Below are 22,021 nucleotides of genomic sequence, written 5' to 3'. Positions count from 1 at the left end.
TGGCTTTTTTATGGCCTGATTTACTTGCACTTCCCCTGTAATAACCTGTATATTGGCTCACAATGGTCCATTCGTCCTCTATTCCATTTGAAATGTATTTCCTTTCTCTACTCTTACTTCCAAAATGTATTACTACACATTTTTCTACAGTGAACTGCACAGAACCATAGAAGCTTACAACACAGAAGGAGGCCATTAGGCCCACTATGTCTATGTTGACACTTTGCTAGAGTAATCCAAAACTAATCCTATTGCCCTGCTGTCTACTTTTGGCCCTGTATCTTCTTCTCTGCTTCAAATATTTATTCAATTTTCCCTTAAAAGATGCAATGGTCTCTGCCTGTGACAAAGCATTCCATGTTTCCAACAAGCCTCTGCATAAACAATTTCTGATAACCTCTCTTCTTACTTTCCTTTATTAACCAAGGCATAGAATATAAGAGCAGGGAGATTATCCTAGAACTGTATAAAACACTAGTTAGGCCACAGCTTGAGTACTGCGTACAGTTCTGGTCACCACATTACAGGAAAGATGTGATTGCACTAGAGAGGGTACAGAGGAGATTTATGAGGATGTTGCCAGGTCTGGAGAATTTTAGCTATGAGGAAAAATTGGTTAGGCTGGGGTTGTTTCATTGGAACAGAGGAGGCTGAGGGGTGACTTAACTCAGGTGTATAAAATTATGAGTGGATAGGAAGGACCTATTTCCCTTAGCAGAAGGGTCAGTGACCTGGGGGCATAGATTTAAAATGATTGGTAGAAGGATTAGAAGGGAGTTGCGGATAAATTTTTTCACTCAGAGGGTGGTCTGGAACTCGCTGCCTGAAAGGGTGGTAGAGGCAGAAACCCGCAACTCATTTAAAAAGTACTTGGATGTGCACCTGAAGTGCCGTAACCTACAGGGCTATGGACCAAGTGCTGGAAAGTGGGATTAAGCTGGATAGCTCTTTTTCGGCCGGCACAGACATGATGGGCCGAATGGCCTCCTGTGCTGTAACTTTCTATGATTCTATGATACTCTCTTAGTGACAATTTTACATTTATGACAACTTGTCACTGACTCCAATACTAGAGGAAACAGTCTTTCCCAATTCACTCGATCAAAACCAGTCCTTATTTTAAAAAGCCTGCATTAAATATCTACTTAGCCTCCTCTGCTCCAGTGGAAATAGTCCCAGTATCTCAACTCTCTCCTTATAACTATAGCTTCCCATCCATGGCATCATCCAGACACAGCAGCATTCTCCAAAATACGACTGGTGCCACATGCAGGAGCAGGGATTCACTTAGAATACAAGATATCAACGCGTGACTAAGGTTGTAGTGTAGGGAACAAGGCTTTAGGTTCTTAGGTGCTTCACAGAGGTGTGGTGAAAATGGATGCTGAAGCAAAGAGAGAAAGATTACAATGAATGACCAAAGGTTTCAGCAGAGGCGAATTTCAAGAAGGTTTTAAAGGAGAGGAGGAAGGTGGAGAGGCAGAGGGGCTTGAGAAAGGAATTCCAGAGAGTCGGACCTAGGCAACTGAAGGCACGACCGCGAATAGTGGGTGGAACGCACAAGAGGCTGGAGTCAATATCCAGGCTTGGGTTGACAAGTAGTAATTAGCTTTTGTGCCACATAAGTACCTGGTAATGACTATTCCCAACAAGAAGAGGCCCAACCTGCTCCCTCTAATCTGGAATCATGGGCGGTTTTGGCAGCAGAGAATAAGGCCTAGCCGAGTTTAAATGGTCTTAGATATATTTGATGGTGAATAGTTAAGCCAGTTATGCATTAGGTTCACTCAAGTTTATGCCCATGTGATTTGAGGGAGTGGAGATGGGAGCCATATCACAGGGACTGGGAGGGATGGGAGAGTGAAAGCTTTGTAAGGGAGAAGGGCATCAAATTAGGGGTGAGGGAATAGCTGTACAAAAAAAAAAGCAGCAGAGGTGTCAAGATGGATAGAAGACTGAAGGTTAGGCAGTTATGAGTTAGAAAGCATAGTTGTTAAATAAGCTGTGGGGGGGGTGGGGGGGAGTTTTATTCCCAAGGTTGAATGTTGAAAGAAGTGAAACTGAAGGAGGGTAGGGGATACAAAGAAGTAGTCGGAAATAGCCTTGTCAGTGATCATAACCATGGAAACAAGTAGACCATAGCAAATAGCGAGATTGAGGGGATGGCTCTTGGTTGGGGTGTTTATAGGAATGTAAAGGTTTAGAGAGGATAGGATGGAGGTGAATCCAAAGCATAGAGGGCAAGAGAAACTACGGTGAAGATTAAAATCACCAAGGATGAGGAATCACTTGATGCAGAGATAACAGGAAGTAGAAAGGGTGGCTACTCCGGCAAGGAACTTGGGAGTGTTTGTGGGAGAGATGAGGATTTTGAAGGAATGATGGGCAACAGGGTGAGGTGATCAAAGGAGAAGAAACTGCTGGAGGAATAGGGGGAGTGGCCAAGGTGAGATCTAGAAAAAAGGGCCATGTTGCTACCACCGCATTTTGCACATGGGAGGTGGTGGAAATTGAAGCCGGGGATGATGGTGTTGGTTGTTGCCATTGGTATTAATAATAATAGACCTAGGGAGGGTCCAAAAAATTATAAGCCAGTTAGTTTCACATCAGCACCGAGGAAAATGTTCAAATTAATTATGGAGGACAAGCTGGTGGAACATATGTAGAGATAGAAACTAACCGGTCAGGCTCAGCATGGATTTACAAAAGAAAAGTCCTGCCATTCCCCTAGCCAAGTTGCTTCAGTACAGCTATTACACTGGCATCTACCCAATAATGTGAAAGATTACCCAAGTGTCCACAATAAAAGGATAAATTTAATCCGGCTAATTATCGCCCTATCAGCTCCTCCCTATCAGTAATAAAGTGATGGAAGAAGCCATTAATAGTGCCATCAAGCAACATCTACTCGTGAATAATCTGCTCACCGACGCTCATTCCAGGTTGCACCAGAATCATTCAGCTCCAGACCTCATCACAGCCTTGATCTAGATGTGGAGAGAAGAAGTGAAGCCAGTGGAGAGGCATGACTAGCTGCCCTTGACATCATTTTGACCGAGTATGGCACCAAGGTGCCTGGCAAAACTGACACCAATGTGAATCGAAGGGAAAAGCATTCAGTGGCTGGATGTCATACCTGACACAAAGGAAGATGGTCGTGGTTGCCTGAGGTCAAACATCACAACTCCAGGACATCACTGCAGGAGTTCCTTTGAGAAGTGTCCTCAGCCCAACTATCTTCAGCTATCTAATCAATGATCTTCCTCCATCATATGGTCAGGTGTGGGGCTATTGGCCAACAATTTCACAGTGTTTAGCTCCATTCACAACTCCTCCAATTATGAAAAAGCCCATGCCAGCAGGTCCTGGCCAGCATCCGGGCTTTGGCTTACAAATTTGATAAGGCTGTACAGAAGGAATGACCTTCACCAAAACTGGAGGTGTACCCATGTCCTTGTGGAAAAGGTAAATAGGGCAGTGGGGAAAGATTTAAACCAGTTGGGGAGAGGGAAAAATTTTTATGCCCGGGGCAAAAAAGGTAAAACCTGCCCTACATTAACTCCATTCCCTTTATCTATATAATTAATCGCTTCTTCAAAAAACTCCAAAAAATTTGTCAAACACGACTTACTTTTAACAAATCCATGCTAGCTGTCGTTAATTATCCCATGCATCTCTAAATGCACACAAATCTGATTTTGATTTATAGATTCTAAGTCTTTGACCACAACAGACGGTAGACTAACGGGTCTTTAGCGACATGATTTATCCCTCTTGAACAGAAGCGTTACATTGTCTACCCTCCAGTCCCACTGCACAATTTGCAGATGTAAGAAGCATTGAAAATTTGTAGTCAGAGTCTCTGCTGTCTCCCCTCTGACTTCTTTTGGTATTCTGGGGTTCACCCCAGCGACTTATCCTCGTTGAGTTCTGCTAATTTTTTTTAAAACTAACTCCTTTTCTAAAGTTATCGCTAACAGTTTTCCAGATCCTCTTCTAGCACAACTACATTCTCACTACCACAATCATTTGTAACACCTGACACAAAACGTTTATTTGATATCTCTTCTATATCTTCATCTTCCAGAACTAGATTCCCTTAGTTTTCTATTTATGTTGGTGAATTGTGTGTCTAATGGCTGTACAGAGTTGGTGCTACGGTTTTACTCTGCTGCCATTTTCTTCTCCAAGAGATCTTCTCCTAATCGATTCTTAATGCACTACTACCAAACCGAATGATTCAGTGTTATCACAGTCCTGTGTAGTATCAAATTTATCACATGGTATAATATCACTTGTAGAGGGATTTTTTTGGAGTCATGCAAAAATATGTTACAAAGGAATACATTTTACCATCAAGAGGATAGTCTATATGGTTTGAGAGACCCATAAGCAATACACATTATATCATAAATGGTAGTACAATTGGGTGTCATTTGCAAGCAAGGGTGATTCTGATGCTATAAAGAAACTGGGGCAAGTCACTGACTATAAAAGAGGACGGATAAACACAACTCATACATTCAAGATCAGTAAACAATATATCTTTGATTTCATTTGCTATGGATGAGAATTTTAAAATCGAGGTGTTCCCCGTCTGGGAGCCAATGTAGGTCAGCGAGCACAGGGGTGATGGATGAATGGACTTGGTGCGAGTTACGATATGGGAAGCAGAGTTTTGGATGAATTCAAGTTTATGGAGGATGGAAGATGGGAGGCCGACCAGGAGAGCATTGGAATAGTCAAGTCTAGAGGTAACAAAGGCATACATCAAGTGTTGTTAGAAATTGTGATAATAGAAGAGAGTATTTCATTAGGTAGAGCACTCAATGTAAATCTTTTCATTCACCTCTGGTATAACAGCAGTATTGTGTTACACAGTGATGCACAGAGATTGGAAGAGCTGTTTAGCAAGAACCATCAACTGAGGGAACAGCACAAGATACTGAACGAAAATGTCAAGATATTGGAAAACAGGTAAGAAGAACTTGAAGAAAAGAGAAGCATCTTAAGCCTTCTTTTTGATTTGTTTCCAAACTAAGACATCCTCTTTAAACTTTAATACATCTAAACTGCATTGAAACCTTCAAAAATTCTCCCATAATGCACTATTTATACTTGAATATTAAGTTTGTAATTTAGTTGATATTTTACTTACATTTATTTCAGAATGATTCAGATGCCCACCAAATAAAATATATAGTTTGACGATGCTACAATTGGCCTCGGTACTCTGAGGGAAAAAAATCGGCCAGGTTTTCTTCCTGGTTGCTATTTTCATCGCTCCACCATTGGCGGCTGTGCCTTCAGCTGCCTGGGCCCTAAGCTCTGGAATACCCTCCCTAAGCATCTCCACCTCTCTCTCCTACTTTAAGAGGCTCCTTAAAACCTACCCCTTTGACCAAGCTTTTGGTCACCTGTCCTAACGTCTCTTTCTGTGGCTCGGTGTCAAATTTTGTTTGATAACACTCCTGTGAAGCGCCTTGGGACATTTTACTACGTTAAAGGTGCTTTTAAATGCAAGTTATTGTTGTTGATGTGACTTTTGTTGGAAACCAAACATGTGTGAATATTGGGTGAGGACAGGCTGGGGCTTTGTTGTGATGCCCCCTATGCTGGAGTAGCCTGTTGACACAGTCTGGACTCACACATGAGAAGTGAGCAACTTGGGTGAGGAACTGGTCCAAAACTAGTGCCCATGGATCACGGTGTATATCAGTGCTTTGAGGAGAGAGGAAAAAAATTGGTGGCAACTTTCTTTGAAAATAGAAGAGGAACCAGTTTGCTTGTACAACATTTTGTGTACAGCTATGGAAGCAAAATATTTGAGGACAGAATTTGTTCCAGGTATCAAATGGAATGTGAATTAGTTTTGGTGCGTAAATGCAAACAAACATTTTAAGTTGTTAAAGAAAGTAAATAGCCCTTCCCTTTGAATTGGGTGTTGCCATATCAGGTGGGGACCTTTTATTCCTAGAGTTGATTTCAATGGCGCAAGCATATTTGGAAGTCAGGTGAGTTGAGAAAACAATGCTTGTTTGTGTTTTGAAGCCAATGGTCACAAGCTCTCAGTGCATTGAAAAATCTTAGCAATCTCAATGCTAAATGTGAAGAATAGACCACCATCTGCTTTAACAGACGTTAACAATTTATAGTGCCAGTACTGCTTTGGTTAGATTAAGCTCAGACAGAGCCCTGTGCATGATTGTAGAACATGCAGCACAAGCCATAATCATTCGTCCCCCCTCCCCAAAAAGACTATAATAGATCACTGAAAACAGGGGACAGTGGTAAGTGAATCAGTATGATTTTGAGACGTTCCCCCTTATATTTTCCTTTGAAAAAACAAATGGGAAGTAGAGTGACCCAAAGCTTGGATTAGTTACTAGGGTTTGCATGGGGGTGGGAGGGGGTTGGTGGTTGATAATTTACCTGTCCTTCAATTTGCATTAACCCAGTTGGTCTGACTAAGATCAGGATTTCGGTGTTGTTAATCATGAGCCAAACACAAATTCCACCATTCCATTGTACAGCCTATTAGTGCTCTAATGGGCTGCTGCTGCTACTTTTAAGCATATATTAATGACCTATATAAAGGTTCTAAAGTTGCCTTCATTTTGAGAATATATTTCCCCTTTTGCTTTCTGTACTAGAGAATTGCTCAGCCAATGCCTTCATTTTCATGCTCAGATTGGAGTATTAAGAAATGGAAGGGATGATACAAACACCCTCTCTCTAATACTGTCATGGGGAGTCATTACAAACCATGTTATGGGAACAGCTGCGTTACAGGGATGGTCTTTGATACAGTTTCTCCATGAGTGAGGGACCCGTGAATAACGTATGTTAAATCAGAGGTAAAGATACATCAGAGAACATTACAGTCAGTGTTTTCTGTTCCTCCAAGCAACATTATCAATGTATGGAGTGCTTCAAATAACGCTATTGTAGTTGATTTTGTTTTGACAACGAAGGAAACTAACACAAGTTTAAAGGAAGTCTCATTTTACCCTGACATTACAGTAGAACCTCCATTATCATTTACCTTCCAGATTGTGGGACAAAGCACTGCATAAGAAATTCTTTAATTGCTCCATTCTCCTCCTGAGTGATATAGATCAGCCTCAACCCGACAAGATTAAATTACATTTATACTATTTGCCTTATACTTGCCTCCATTCCCTATTAGTACACCGTGAGAATGAAATCTGGGGTAGAAATCTAGGATGTTTCCGGGGCCAGAATCGGCGCTGTGCAAACCCAAAGGCCCGAAGATTGATGGAAATTGGTTCCCAAGCCTCATCAACATACTCGAGGCAAGCTGCTGGCGTGGGTCACACCTCCACAAGCAGCTCGCCTGAGCGAAGACTTCAATTTTGGACTGTCTGCCTCACTGGTAGCGGCAGCAGCCCTCAGCTAAGTCCCCAGGAGTGGGGGTCGGAGCGGACTCCAGAGGAGGGTGGGGTTGGTGATGCCTGTGGAGTCGGGAAAGCACTCCTGCTCCTCCAGGCTCCACAGGAAGGGTTTTTTAAAAAAATGTTTGAAACTTACCTTTCATTGAAGTCAATCCTGAGCGGGACTGGCCGCTACTAATCAACCGCCCGGGATGCGTGAAAATGGGACCTACGAATTTAGCAGTGGAACCAATACCTGCACAGATGGGGCGCAGACTGTCCCACTGCTACATTGCTATGCTTTGTGCCCGTTTTATGCTCGCAAAACAGGCGCAACGCATACCAATTTCTACCCCAGAGACTTTCCATTATCCACCAATTTCCATTATCCACTGGGGTTTGAGGGGAGAGTTGTCTCCATTGATACAGATAATGGTGGTTTCACTGTATTTTGTTCAAATCTATGAAACACACTAACCATATGTTTGTGTTAGGTTACGAGCAGGTCTATGTGACAGATGCACAGTCACGCAGGAACTGGCCAGAAAAAAACAGCACGAATTTGAAAGTTCTCATCTCCGAAGTCTTCAGCATATTTCTGTTCTCAGTAAGAACTCTAAAAATCTCTATATTGGTGCAATTCCTACTCAGTTTTTCACAGCATTGCAACCAACTTGATTCTGGTTGGACATTTTGCAGCTTATGAAATCAATGGATTGAAAGAAGAAAACATAAAGCTTCACCAAGAGCTGAGAAAGTTGAACTGTCTCTTGGAGTGAGTAAAATATGTAATTATTGTTACAGCAACAATATCAAAATATTCTTCTGGGGAGGGGTCGCGATAGTTGTTGTTTCAGAGGAGTTCAGTCACGTTTAGTGTTTCAAGAGCAAGTACAAAAACATTACAATCTTAAACAAATTTTTCTTAAGAATTATGGATCAGATTTGTTCTTGCATGAAGTAGCTGTACTCCTATTAACTCGGGTGTATTTAGATGCCACCCAGAAGCAGGAATGCTCAGCCATTACAATTCTAAGCGATGTGATTCACATATACTGCCTGAAGCTCTGATCTGCCAACCATATTGATATTGACTTTGACCAGTCCTTTCATGAGGTAATGGAGAAATACCTCAATTCTCCACATATTCAGCGGTTGCTAACATATAAGGGCTGACTTTCCAGATGGTGAGCAGCTGAAACAGCTCAGGCCACTCAGAAAAGTTTTTGGGAGAATTTTGTAGGGGCCAAGAGGAGCAGGAGTGCCCCTCCAGGCTCCAAAAAAATACTGTGGCTCACCATTGGCCAATGCTCAACCCCCTTCAGGATTGGCATCCCCCCCACCCCGGGTCCAAGGTGCCGACCGGCTCAGTGTAGAGTCGGACGATTTCCCACCCTCCCACAACTAGTGGGCTGCAGCGCAATGTCCCAATTGGTGCCCACAGCTTGCTGCCTACATTGAAATGATGCCTGAACCTGAAAATGATTCGGGCTTCCCAACGCTGGCTCTGGGCAGGCTGCACGGCTACTTCAACAACTTCATGCCCATTTTGAGCGGATATTGAATCCCCCCTCCAACCTTCGCCTCCCCCCAAGCCCCCGTGAGTTTAAGAAATGGGAAGATTTCAAAATAGCCCCACAGCAGAGACAGAAGTGAATAGTACTGTGGAGATTTTTGTCACAGAGAATGAGTATAGCACACATTGGTGAATATGTTGCAGTGGAATGGTGGGTAGGGGAAGAGAAGACTTGCAACACAGAGGGCTTAGGGAGTGCAATAGTGCAGCAAGTATTACCTCAGGTAGCAAGCGTTGCAACAGTCAGCTACCTGGATATAGCAACGGTGCAGTTCATGAGGAGGCTCAGGTCACCGGGAAAGTTGTGACTAAGGTATGCTATCTTGTCTATGAAGACAACCAGTCATCTGCAATGGACTATCATACACCATTGTACTCAAGTTTAATTGAATGGGGCCCTTCCAAGCACCCACAGGGAACATCTCAGGAGTTGCTCGTCTGTCTTTTGGACTGCAAGCTATAGTAAAAGTGAGTGAGCACAGAGATAAAGGGGTGTATTTTCCTCTTTGCTGCAATGATAGTAAATCTGAGACACGGCAGGTTTCTGCACCCCTGACGACAGAAAATTTCCCAATTCAGGGTAATTATAATTTGGGTGGTTGTCTGGGCCATTTACACTATCACCCAGTTGCCTGCCTCAGGTGGGGGAGGGAAATTGCTGTGGTGCCTGCCTTAGCATGGCACACTGGCAGTGCCAGCTAAACAATGAGATTTTCTTTTCACGTTTTAATTTTTAGAATTCTTGGCGTTCAGCATTGCTAAGGTGCAAATGTCATGTGACTTATTCCAATCACGTGACTAATTATAATACACATTCTCCGGGGGCAAGAAATGGCAATCAGAGGAAATCTTTCCGAAGAGTTTTGTAGTAGTGAGGCTTCTCAGTGTCTTCCTGTTACTTTTTAATTATTTTCACAATTAATGAGTTTTGAGAAGTTAGGACTTTTTTTTTGCACTCGAGCTAAGAAACATGAAGGGTGACCTGACAAAGATCTTCTAGATTATGAAGGGTTATAGAGACATAGAAACATAGAAAATAGGAGCAAGAGTAGGCCATTCGGCCCTTCGGGCCTGCTCCGCCATTCAAAATGATCATGGCTGATCGTCTAACTCAGTACCCTGTTCCCGCTTTTTCCCCATATCCCTTGATCCCTTTAGCATTAAGAAATATATCTATTTCCTTCTTGAATACATCTAATGACTTGGCCTCCACTGCCTTCTGTGGTAGAGAATTCCACAGGTTCACCACCCTCTGAGTGAAGAAATTTCTCCTCATCTTGGTTCTAAATGGCATATTGTGTATCCTGAGACTGCACCCCTGGTTCTGGACTCCCCAGCCATCGGGAACATCCTCCCGGCATCTGGTCTGTCTAGTCCTGTTAGAATTTTGTATGTTTCAATGAGATCACCTCTCATTCTTATGATAGAGCAAATGGTGATAGATTGTTTCCGTTGGTCAGCATGATGGTAACAGAAGGGTACAAATTTAAGATAATCAGGAAAAGAATTAAAGGGGAGATTAGAAAACAGTTCTATACTCAGAGAATGGCTTGAGAGTGGAATTCTCTGCCCCACAAAACACTGCTGAAGGAGAGCCTATTTATAGGGAATTAGATAGCTGTTACCTAATAACGTTGTTTATTTGTTAATAAAGGGATATTAAAGGATATGGAAGCAAGCAGAACAGTAGGATTAGACAAGATAGCTCATGGAATGGAGAAAACACTTGATGGACTGAATGGCCTATTTCTATGCAATAACGCTCTCCAGGTCTAATTTTAACTTGATCCATCCAGCGGAAAACTGACAGGATCAGACATGCCATCCGTTTTACACCCTGCCCAATTGTATTTCCATAAATCAAGCGGGGTGTAAAACGGGTGGCTGACCCAATCCCGTAAGTGTCCTGCCAGGCGAGTTAGGTTAAAATGACCCCTATGATTCTACAATAAATATATGGGAAGAACATAAAGTGACTGTGTCAACACTTGAATGCCACATCTGTTATTTTTTGCTTGTACTGTAGTAAGTTTGTATTTGCTTGCCTTTTGAAATTTGACAGGAATAGGCAAAGTCAAGCTTATTCTAGAGGAAGCCGTTCCTTGTCGGACACTGCTGTATCTTTTGATTTACCCTTGAATAACAGAAGGAAACAAAGTTTGGATGGTACATTCAGTTCAATGTCAGAGCATCAGAGACATCAGCAGGACTTCAAGCCTCCAACAAAAGGTGATTCTTGTGTACATTTGATAGCTGCTGAGTGCTTAGTTTAAATTATTAATGTAAATCTTTGAGTACATGAAAACCTTTTGTTCATAAAAATGTGTAATTTTCTATCCATTTGTCAAGTAATCTTACTTCATGTAAACTAATTGTCTTACCCGAGTAGTTAGTTTTTCTCATGAAGTAATCTGGAAAAACAGCCAAAGTATTTAAATGAGTTTCAATTTGAACACATCAGGAGCTCAGTAACATACCCCGAGTTACATCAAGAGGCTGACTTGGGTGCCTCAGGTTCAACTTCATAAATAAATATTTATGAGGCTCCCCAATGGGTCAATGTGTAAATGTACTGCGTGATCGGATACTTAGCCGTACAGAACAGGAAGGTCCCCTGGCTTGATAGATGGTCAGTATTGAATTAGCTAATGTCAGCTATGATGGCAGTGGGGACATCACACATGGCTTCCTCCAGTGAGGAATGGTTTCTGCTCTTGGTCACTATGCAGTGACCCCCTTCTGGAAAGTGAATGTGTGAAAACACTGGGCAAGGGCATTATTGGGCTCTGCTGTGATGTCCCCAGATCTAAACTCCTGCCTAGGCTCATGTATGTAGAATAGCCATTTGTGTGAAATACCAGAAGACTGTCAGCACTCATGGATCCCCAATCCAATGTGTCAATGTCTTCAGGAGAAAATTAGTCAAAATTGAATGAGAAACATGTTTATGTAAAGATATTATCCCTATAACTGCCTAAAATGCCTTTTACGGAAGGGGAAAGTTCAGAACACTATACTATATGTTATGCACATTGCACAATGGCCAAGTTCACTAACAGCCAAGCAAGAATAACCACTCTCTGTGACATTATTTATTTCCAATCACAGAGTAAATAAATCTGGTATTTTTCTGCCTTACATTTGGGCAACTATCAGAAGAGTAAGGAAATAACCAATCACTTCACAAAGATTGTAGATAGCCACTAGCAGCTGTGAATGTTTTCAGCATGGCATTGATATAAAACAGACGTTAGTCCAAGTAGTGTTCAGTAGGTAAGTTGTGTTCTCTCTTATATAGTTAAGTATAAACATGGCTTCATTCATCTCATTATAGAGAAAACATAGAACAATCACTCACTAATATATCAAGCATTATCAAATATTTACTGCCTAGCATTTTTGACCATGTAAATTAAGATTGAAGTCCTAAGTAGACATAAAACAATCCAGCAAATAAATATCTCAATACCTATTAATTAAAATAGCAATTCCATATTCCATATCATCTGGATGTGCAGTGGAATTATTAGCCACTGTTCAACTATTGGAAATAAAAATGTGCATGTCACAGAGAGTGGTTATTCTTGATCGGCCATTAATTTCACTGCAACCAAGGGCCTTTTCTGTTCTCTAAGACAACTGTATCTTGTTGCTCTCCCCACCTCCAGAAGATCAGGAGAGATGCATGCCATCTCTGAGGCTGATAACCATGGTCATTTAGATGAAGTGTCCTGCATGACCGAGAGAGATACACAGACCTTGAGGGAAAAACCTAATGTTATGTAGCTTGTCCCTCAATCACCACTTCAGATTGTTAAACTTTTCTGCTGTCCTTCCCACCTCATTGTGCATGCAAAATGACAGTCAAATTTTTCAGCAGTGGCTTCTGAGTGTGCAGAAATTTGTTCTGATTCTCAGTTATTTGTCTTTTTTTTTCTGAGCCTCGCATAATTGAAGCTCTGCCTCCTGGTTGAAAGGCAAGTTTTTATGAACCTCTTCCCACATTTTCCTCAGCATTCTGTAATTTCCATTGTTGTCCACGTGCAAGTCGCACACCTTTGCATATTATTACAAGGGTATTTTGATCTGGTACCTGATTGCTGTTTGTAGTTAAAAAGAAAGACTTCCATTTACATAGCGCCTTTCACGGCCTCAGGATTTCCCAAAGTGCTTTACAGCCAATTTAGTACTTTTGAAGTGTAGTCACTGTTGTAATGTAGGAAACACGACAGCCAATTTGTGCACAGCAAGATCCCACAAACAGCAATGTGATAATGACCAGATAATCTGTTTTAGTGATGTTGGTTGAGGGATATATATTGGCCAGGAAACCGGGGAGAACTCCGCTGCTCTTCTTCGAATGGTGTTAGAGGATCTTTTACGTTCACCTGAGAGGGCAGACGGGGCCTCGGTTTAATGTCTCATCTGAAAGACCCACCTCCAACAGTGCAGCACTCCCTCAAGTTCTGCACTTAGGTGTCAGCGTAGATTTTGTGCTCAAGTCTCTGGAGTGGGGCTTGAACCAAGAACCTTCTGACTCAGAGGCGAGAGTGCTACCCTTGAGCCACGGCTGACACTCCTGTCACATACATTAGTTATAGATGAGAAAAATGAATGCAAATGGGTTTTAATCTGTGCTTTTAAGCACATATTTATATTTGTATACAAGGAGGTGAAAATCCCCTCCATGGTCTTAATGTTTTCCAATTTCTATTTTCACTTTTAGAGAGTTCCACAGCCACTATAAGGTCTCCCTGTCATAATCGGCCTGAGCTGCCGTTATTTGATTTGGTAAGTGTGGAATTATTTAATTGATGCCTTTTCAGCAACTCAAAGTACAAGTCAAAGTGCAGTTAGTCTTAAAAAGTCATTAACAGTAGTGATTAGGTGGTTCTGCCCATTACATACTGTTTATTTATTTAAGTATTCTGAATCAGAACATAATGGGCCGGATTTTGCTGTAAAAATAACGGTGAGGCTAAGAACGCTCACCGTTATTTACGTGCAAATCGGACAGCAACTTCCAGGGACCGCACACGCGCAGTTAAATGCGGAAATCAGGAAGTTGCTGTCCGAGATGCGGTGCTCCTCCCTAAGCTGTGCGAAAACGGCATCTCACTGTCTGGTTCCCCGTTCAAATATGTTGAACGGTGTGAATTTCCTGTACTGATGCTGCAGACATGGAATAAACTCACCAAAAAAAGTTGTCATTTTAAGCCTAAGTACCATTTTAATGCGCAAGTCTTAATTACAATCTCTCCGGCACTGAAAATTAACCTTTACAAGTGTGGAGTCTCATTCCTTCAGATTTTAATTATTGTTGGATATTTTAAAAAATTAAATACTTTTTTTTACTTTTTCTTTCTGTCTCTGTCTCTGAATTCAATCTTTCTTACCCTCTCTTTATTTCTCTTTCTGTACCTGATTTGACATTGAATCCACTATTCTAACTTACACTTCCTGGCACTGACTCTGCGCTGTTATTAACAATGCTCCAATCTGATTGGTTAAGGAGATACTCAGTTGCTTGCCCCGTACACACAGGTCCCAGATGCCCTGTAGAGGGCGCCGTGTTTTTTGGATCTCTAATTTACAGGAACTTGTCGTGCAGAAGCTCATAGAAGGTCTATGGGCAGGTATAAGTCCAACAGTGCCACTCACAGCAAATTCCAATATATTATTTCTACATGAGTTTTATTTGTCAATACTACAGACTAGAATTGATGCCTTTTAACATTGCATACAGTAATATTGCTAGGTCAAGTATCTTGTGAGGAACAACAATTAAGCCAAAATACTATCTTGATGACACAGTTTTAGCCATTGCCCCTGCGATCCACTTCATCAAGTAAATAACAAGAAGCACAAGAGTACAGACTGAGTGCATATTTAATCTTTAAACACCATCTACCTAGATCTAAACTGAATCTACTACAAGTTACCTCAGGCTCTTAAGCCCCGATTTTAACTCGAGGTTTGAGTCGGGCTGGAGGGGATCGAGTCAGGTGGAAACCGTCCCAAACCTTGGCAACGTGAGGCCTGGGAGATCTTAACTCTAGGGCCTCATCTGCATAGCCCCAGTCAGTCTCCCGCCCAAAACCTGCGTGAAGTGGTAACTAGCCTGTGGACCAAAGGAACAGTCCCCTTACTCAAGTAAGTCAGGCAGCATCTGCGATTCAGTTTCAGGTCATTGACCTTTTGTCAGTAAGACGAAAGGTCATCGACCTGAAACGTTAACTCTGTTTCTTTCTCCACAGATGTTGCCTGACTTGCTGAGTATTTCTAGCATTTTCTGTTTTTATTTCAGATTTCCAGCATCTGCAGTATTTTGCTTTTGAATGGAGTACTTAGTATAGGGCTGTAAGTCTGCAATGCAGATCTAGACAATATCCAGCTTTAAATGGTATCCAGACTATTAACAAGACCAATTAATCTGTTTATTTTGCATTAACTGCAATTATAATTCAATGATACTCCTGATGATATTTATCTTTGATTCTAGCAGCCCCAAAGAATATCTAATCAGTTGCATGGAACAATAGGAGAGGTGCGGGCTGGCCCTGGGCCTTACTGTACATCCGAGAGAGATGCTGCTGCATTACAACCTGGTGTGAAACACCAAGAGCAGAGACAGTATGAGTATATAACATTTCATATTGCTACAGGTGGTTAATGAGGATAGAAGCTGAATGTGTATTTTTATAAAAGTTTGAAACAAATATTCAAATGCTGACGCTAGCGGTTTGACACAACTGGGTAAATTGCTAGGTCACTTCAGAGGGCAGTTAAGCAGTGTCTGTGACAGTGTCTGCCACAAGAGACTAAAACAATGCCCGTACCTGTACAATAGGTAATGAGACTGAAATGTTGGAATGTACAAGTTTTAAGGCCAGCACTTAGAACAACAATATGTAAATAAATATGTCATCTGAATAATTCGAAATAGTTGGTCGGATGTCAACATAATATGCTTTCTTATCCTGGTTACAGGGAGGTACATAATTGGTCTAAAGACTGCAGAAGAAATAGACACAATACAGAGCAACCTGACACAATAGGGCAAAAACATGTCGGAGAAGAAAAGGGTCCACCTGATCTCTGTACAAAGACTGACAGAAGTGTTGAGGGACCAGTGGAGAAACCTCTGGATTTATCAGATTACAGTAAAAATAAGGGGCCACCTTGGTCCACTGACAGAAATGAACTGTCCATTCAATTCGAGCCCAAGAAGCCAAGATTCAAAGAGCCAGCAGAGAAGAAATGCACTCATGATAGTTTAGCAAGTGGAAATTCCCAGGACAATACACACTCTTATGAAACAGTCGGCAAGATGGTGAGTGTTGAACCATCCAGTAAAGATAAGAATAAGGCACAGGTCGTGTCAAGCCCTAAAGATGGATTAGAATTGAGTGGCAATGAAGACAAAGTGTACAAGAATTTGAACATTAAGGTGTGTTATCGTGTTTTGTAATGAATAAAATATCAATGCTATGGAATTATTGTTAGCTTCATTTGTAACCATTACCGTTCAATATTGAACACATATATCTCATAAAAGCAATGGGGAAAAGTCCATTGTAGGTGGAAATTATGGGTTAAATATCTTTTGGTTCTCAAAAGTGTAATGTTAATACTTGAGTCTTAAAGAGAAACACCAGTCACTTTTTTTTCTCTGTAGATTAAATTATAAAAGTCAATTGATACAGGGAATTAGGTACTAGGGAAACATTTTATTAAATTCTGCTATTTAGACTGATTTATTTTAAATTGTTTTTCAACCTTTTCTGCTCATTCCATCTAGTTAGTTAACCCACCATTCTAAAGGTAAACAAACACAGCTTTGCTTGACTTTAGACTAGAAATTATTCTTGGCAATATTACCAGACGAGCACCTAAAGCCTTTGTCTGACATTCCTGTATCCACTATTTGAGAGATGCATTAACTCATTTAAAATAAAAAGGTTAACAAATACTTTATTTGCATTTCCCTTCCCTCCACTCCATATTCAGTTGTGGAACCTTCAATTGTTTTGTTCCCCCATTCTGGAACACTGTCCCTAAACCCTACACCATGCTATCTCTCTCCCTCTTTTAAAAGCCTCCTCAAAACGTACCTCTTGGATCCACCTTTGAAAACCACTTCTAAACCTTCTCCCTCCACTTCTCAGTGTCTTGTTATTTTCACCTCTGTGAAGTTTTTCAACACTGTGCAATTTGTTGTTATTTCATTAAAATAGCGGACAAAGGAGTGTCATACGAATGTGGTAAGCATTCATTTGCTAACATCACCAACAGCTATTCCTAGGTTTATATCTAAGTATTGGAAGGGAATTAGAAACTAATTTGTTTCAGTTTTGAGGAGCATTTTGGCTTTATCTTTGAGAGCCGATAGTAGTATGAGACTGTAAGTTCACGACGTCCACTTTAACTCTGCTACTGCCCCATTTCCACAGGACAAAGGTAGTAAAAATCTCCTTAAGTGTTTTTGAATGAAATTCCTTTGTCTGCTATTTTAACAAAGCTATTAAGCTGATTATTTTTGTTACTAATATCACGCAGCATAATGCATTTTTTTCCACTTGAAAAATAAACAACCTTTTTAGCAAAAGTGAGTTAATTAGAAAATATAAACTAAGAATATGTGTTATTAGTGAAAACTGAAAGATACCCACTTCTGTGATGAATATTGTAACTTTTTAGGTTTGAATTGAAGAATAGAGAAATTTTACTATAGAACAGCCATACAGAGCCATAGCAACCATCACCACAAAACTTCTAACAGCTCAGTATTTTACCATGCTGGACCATCCTCTAAGATGTTTACACAAGGATGTATCTAGTGCAGAGTGGGGAATCTTTTAAGTATTTAGTCGCAATTGCAATCATATTGGTGCCAAATGCAGCCCATGAGCAATTATATACATATATGCATCCTTTTAAAGTTCTTAAGGAAAACTGTCTGTCACATAAACTATTACACTCATGAGTCAATTACCAGTGAGTGTATTTTACCTGTTTTTTGTTTACCCCAATGTTTTCATTGGCACCAGCAGAGAAAAGTACATCTGTAGGTCACACGGTACAACAGAATTCAGTGCAATTAAAAATGAGAAACTTGTTGAACTGAAGTAAGCAATTAGCTTTTACAGATATTAGTATTCCACACAATTAAAATAAAGCACAAAATATAACGTGCAGTTTGATACAATTTCATAGTCACTCTTCTAAGTACGTGCAATAACTGTAAACTGTATTAAGCTGTCCTATTTGAACAATGCTGTATGAGCTGAGATGGAGGATCAGATACTCTGCTTGCAGGCACAATGCGACAGCAATTCTAAATCCAGAGAGCCGGACGTCAATCCAAGAATTAGAATGAAACTATGTACTAAAAGACCCAAGACCAGGAATGGTGGAAATTCAAGTGGTAAGAATATTGACCTTTAAAAACTAATAGAAATATCAAACATGTAACTGCTGATTTCAGCTTCTATTTACATATAGGGTAATTTCCACTGTCTGGTGTAGGGAAATCCTAAACCTTTTCTTTCTAAATCCATTTATGATTTTGCTATACCCAGCACTCAGACCAAATCTTCCCATATGATGGATTATCTAGAGTGAAGAGTCAAAATATATTGTTTATTCATGCGTGATTTGTAATTGTGTAGGGTTTTTTTCATTTGTTCATGGGATGTGGGTGTCGCTGGCAAGGCCAGCATTTATTGCCCATCCCTAATTGCCCTTGAGAAAGTGGTGGTGAGCCGCCTTCTTGAACCGCTGCAGTCCGTGTGGTGAAGGTTCTCCCACAGTGCTGTTAGGAAGGGAGTTCCAGGATTTTGACCCAGCGACGATGAAGTAACGGTTGTTACCACATTTCCTGATTGGGTACCAAAGTTTCCATGGTAATGACCAGTTGACAACATCTCTGGGTATAGTTTTCTTGGTTAACCAATTAGATCATGTGCTGATGACACACCAAATTATCGGGATGATTTTAACCCCCAAGAACAGGTGGGTTGGGAGCAGGTGGGATTTAAAAATAAATGTTTTTTGGGTCGCGACCACAACCCGGCTTTATTTCCGGGTTTAACTTGGGCACGTAAAATATAGGCTTCCCACTGGGAATGCAAAGTCTGAAAATTTTACAGTTGCGACCCAAAAAAACAACTATTTTCAACTCCCACCCTTGTTTTCAACTGTTGATAAAATTAGAATGATTTGCTTTGACCAGAAGTTCATATTATGGTTGGAACTTATTCTAATCAGGCAGACACTTATCTGGAGTCACTGTGTATGGGGATAAGTTATGGGTATACATCAGTCACATTAAATAACTCAAGTGAAATAAGATTATGAAGTGTTAAATATTTTGAAAGAGCAAACATTGGATTAATACATTTGTATTATTCTCAATGCTATTCCAATAATCAACTGTAATCCTCCAGGAAGGTGGTTGTCCAATTTTCCTCATAGGCTGTAAAACTGCAAGTAGGCAAAATTCAAATTTGCTTTTTACCAGGTTAATAATATATATATATTATAAATTGCAGTGCGATTATCATACTTTTCTTTCCTCTTCAGTGGAAGTTCATCTCCAATTTTTGAACATGCCGCCAGATGCACATGAACCCTCTCAATGTGAGGTGAGTACAGAGGCTACATGGAAATTGATTGATCTACAAGTGAGGAAGCCCTCAGAACTCATAAGCAATAATGTCATGAATGAGATGTAAAGTTCTTCCTCATGTTTGCAATTTACTTGGTAATTAAGTGCATTCATGGTCTCTTCTATTTATGTCACAGGTTGAAATTTAAAGGTAGTAAAAATATGTTCAAATTTAGAGACCGTTTTGAATGTTAAATAGTGAAGAAGGTTGACCTGCTATTGTAACACCAACCCAGTTATTATGACATTGAGAAAGCACACTGGGGGCAGATTTTCCTCTTTTGTACTTTGGTATTAAATAATCACCTGGACAGAGCGCGTAGAGGAAAATCGAACAGATTTTAACGGAGCCTGCCCGATTTTTTTTTCTATTAATTTAACTGGTTGGAAAATCAGGTGGACTCCATTCCCAGTATGTAGTTCTTTCTTCCCAGTTTTTCTCTGTGCACTCTGCCCAGGTGATTATTTAACACCAAGGTGCAAAGAAGAAAATTCCCTTTGCTATCTCTTAGATGAGTCTTAAATTTTGGAAAAGGGGCATCAACTATAGAGATACCCATTAAGTCCTGGCCAATGGCTTGTCCATCTGGTGGGCAAATTCCTCCGCTCAATATTACTTATGTAAAATTCCTCTGATTATTACTTGTAGCAACATCATCAATGTGTTTGTGACGATTTTGGTTCATTATTTCTAGTGAAATTATAAACGTGTTCCACAACAAAACGTATCTATGATTTCATTAGAAATCCAAACAGAGGTGCTCTTTATAAAGACATTTACTGTGCACATAGCAGAAGGATTCTTACCCCTGGGAGCTTTATAATCAGGCCATCTTTTTCATTAAAATTATGAACAGAAGGAATTTCACCACATGGAGACAAAATAAGGTGATAAAGATTCTCTTCCTACATTACAACAGTGAATACACTTCAAAAAGTATTTCATTGGCTGTAAAGCACTTTAGGACCTCCTGAGGTCATGAAAGGCGCTATATAAATGCAAGTCTTTCTTTTTTTCTCTTTCTTTAACACTAACTGAAAAAAGACCATCTGGTTTATAGAAATAAACAATTAAATTCTATAATGAAATTTTGGAAATATACAGCAGGTCAGTCAGCATCTTCAAAGTGAAAATAAAGGTTAATGCTTCAGGTATATATCCTTTATCTGTACTGAAAACTAGAAGATAAGCAAGAAATGCAAATACTTGTTGATCTTTTAGTTTTCACTTTCGATGAAGGGTGCACAATTGAAACATTAGCCTGAATTTTCTCTTTACGGGTGCTGGCTGACCTGCAGTCTATTTCCAGTATTTTATGTTATTTCAGATTTCCAACGTTTGCAACTTTTTTCTTTTTCATTTTTACAATTATATTCTGCAATGGTTTTATCAAAGTGAGAGTTAAGAATGTTAATTTTGACTTCAAGCCCTATTCTGAAAATGTTCTTTAACTTCCTGTAGTTAGGTGTAATTCTCTATGATCGAATGACCTATCAGGTTACTGAAAACATGTTATTAAGGATTACTGTACAATTGTTCAGATAGAGACTATAAAAAACAAGATCAGATAATTAATTGATATAAATGGTGAGGTCAATTAGAGGTTACTTACTGTTACTGAGGAAAGTTTGTAGATTAGCAGGTGCTTGTAAATTTTTGGCTCCAGGTTAGAAGAAACCAGAATAAAGTAACTGCCTTTCTTTTTTTAAAAAAATGCTTTTGATACTACGACCATTGGTGGCTGTGCCTCAGCTGCCTAGGCCCTAAACTCTGGAATTCCCTCTCTAAACCTGTCTACCTCTCTACCTCTCTCTCCTCCTTTAAGACGCTCCCTCAAACCTACCTCTTTGACCAAGCTTTTGGTCACCTGTCCTAATATCTCCTTACGTGGACCGGTGTCAAATTTTGAAGTGCCGTGGGACATTTTACTATGTTAAAGGCGCTATATAAATGCAAGTTGCTGTTGAAGTGTGACAGTTAAAGTATGATAGATATGTGGTAAACACATTTATATATAAGGTTAATGGTATAACACAAACAGAATATATTCTTTAGCACTAATTTGAGAAAATAGTAGTAGAAATAAAATTAATTTGTGTTGGCATAATATCACGACAACAAAGAAACCTTACATATTATCTTCAAATTATTTTTTTATGCTACAAAAACTACAAACTACTTAGGGGCTGAAATTCTAGGACCCTCACTCTGCCACCAGAAGTGTGGCAGGGCAAGACTTCCCAACACCACTAAGTCTTGACAGTGTTTCTGTCCCATATCTTGGGAATGGGGTTATTTCATAGTTGGGGTGGGGGCCAATGTCTAGAGAGGCACAACAGAGGCACCTGCCCCGATGAGCTGCCAGTAGTTGGAGCAGCTCT

At 40.3% G+C, this 22,021-nt stretch overlaps 1 protein-coding gene across 5 annotated transcripts in view; it reads left to right on the top strand.

The window, feature by feature from the left end:
- The window catches only part of rbbp8l (retinoblastoma binding protein 8-like), a 72,174-nt gene that overhangs the window by 23,441 nt on the left and 26,712 nt on the right, over positions 1–22,021 (top strand). For 3 of the 5 annotated variants that reach the window (XM_068000778.1, XM_068000777.1, XM_068000779.1), the window contains 9 exons: positions 4,882–4,977; positions 7,889–8,001; positions 8,094–8,169; positions 11,033–11,199; positions 13,697–13,761; positions 15,473–15,609; positions 15,961–16,420; positions 18,289–18,397; positions 19,555–19,616. In XM_068000778.1, the coding sequence (XP_067856879.1) occupies positions 4,882–4,977; positions 7,889–8,001; positions 8,094–8,169; positions 11,033–11,199; positions 13,697–13,761; positions 15,473–15,609; positions 15,961–16,420; positions 18,289–18,397; positions 19,555–19,616 (1,285 nt within the window). The remainder of the gene's footprint in view (positions 1–4,881; positions 4,978–7,888; positions 8,002–8,093; positions 8,170–11,032; positions 11,200–13,696; positions 13,762–15,472; positions 15,610–15,960; positions 16,421–18,288; positions 18,398–19,554; positions 19,617–22,021) is intronic. The other 2 variants (XM_068000780.1, XM_068000781.1) reach the window with 2 other exon arrangements.

The sequence above is a fragment of the Heptranchias perlo genome, chromosome 19, assembly GCF_035084215.1.
Source record: "Heptranchias perlo isolate sHepPer1 chromosome 19, sHepPer1.hap1, whole genome shotgun sequence".
NCBI classification, from domain to species: domain Eukaryota; kingdom Metazoa; phylum Chordata; class Chondrichthyes; order Hexanchiformes; family Hexanchidae; genus Heptranchias; species Heptranchias perlo.
The sequence above is the reverse complement of the archived record's forward strand: the minus strand, read 5'-3'. Positions and strand labels throughout refer to the sequence as shown.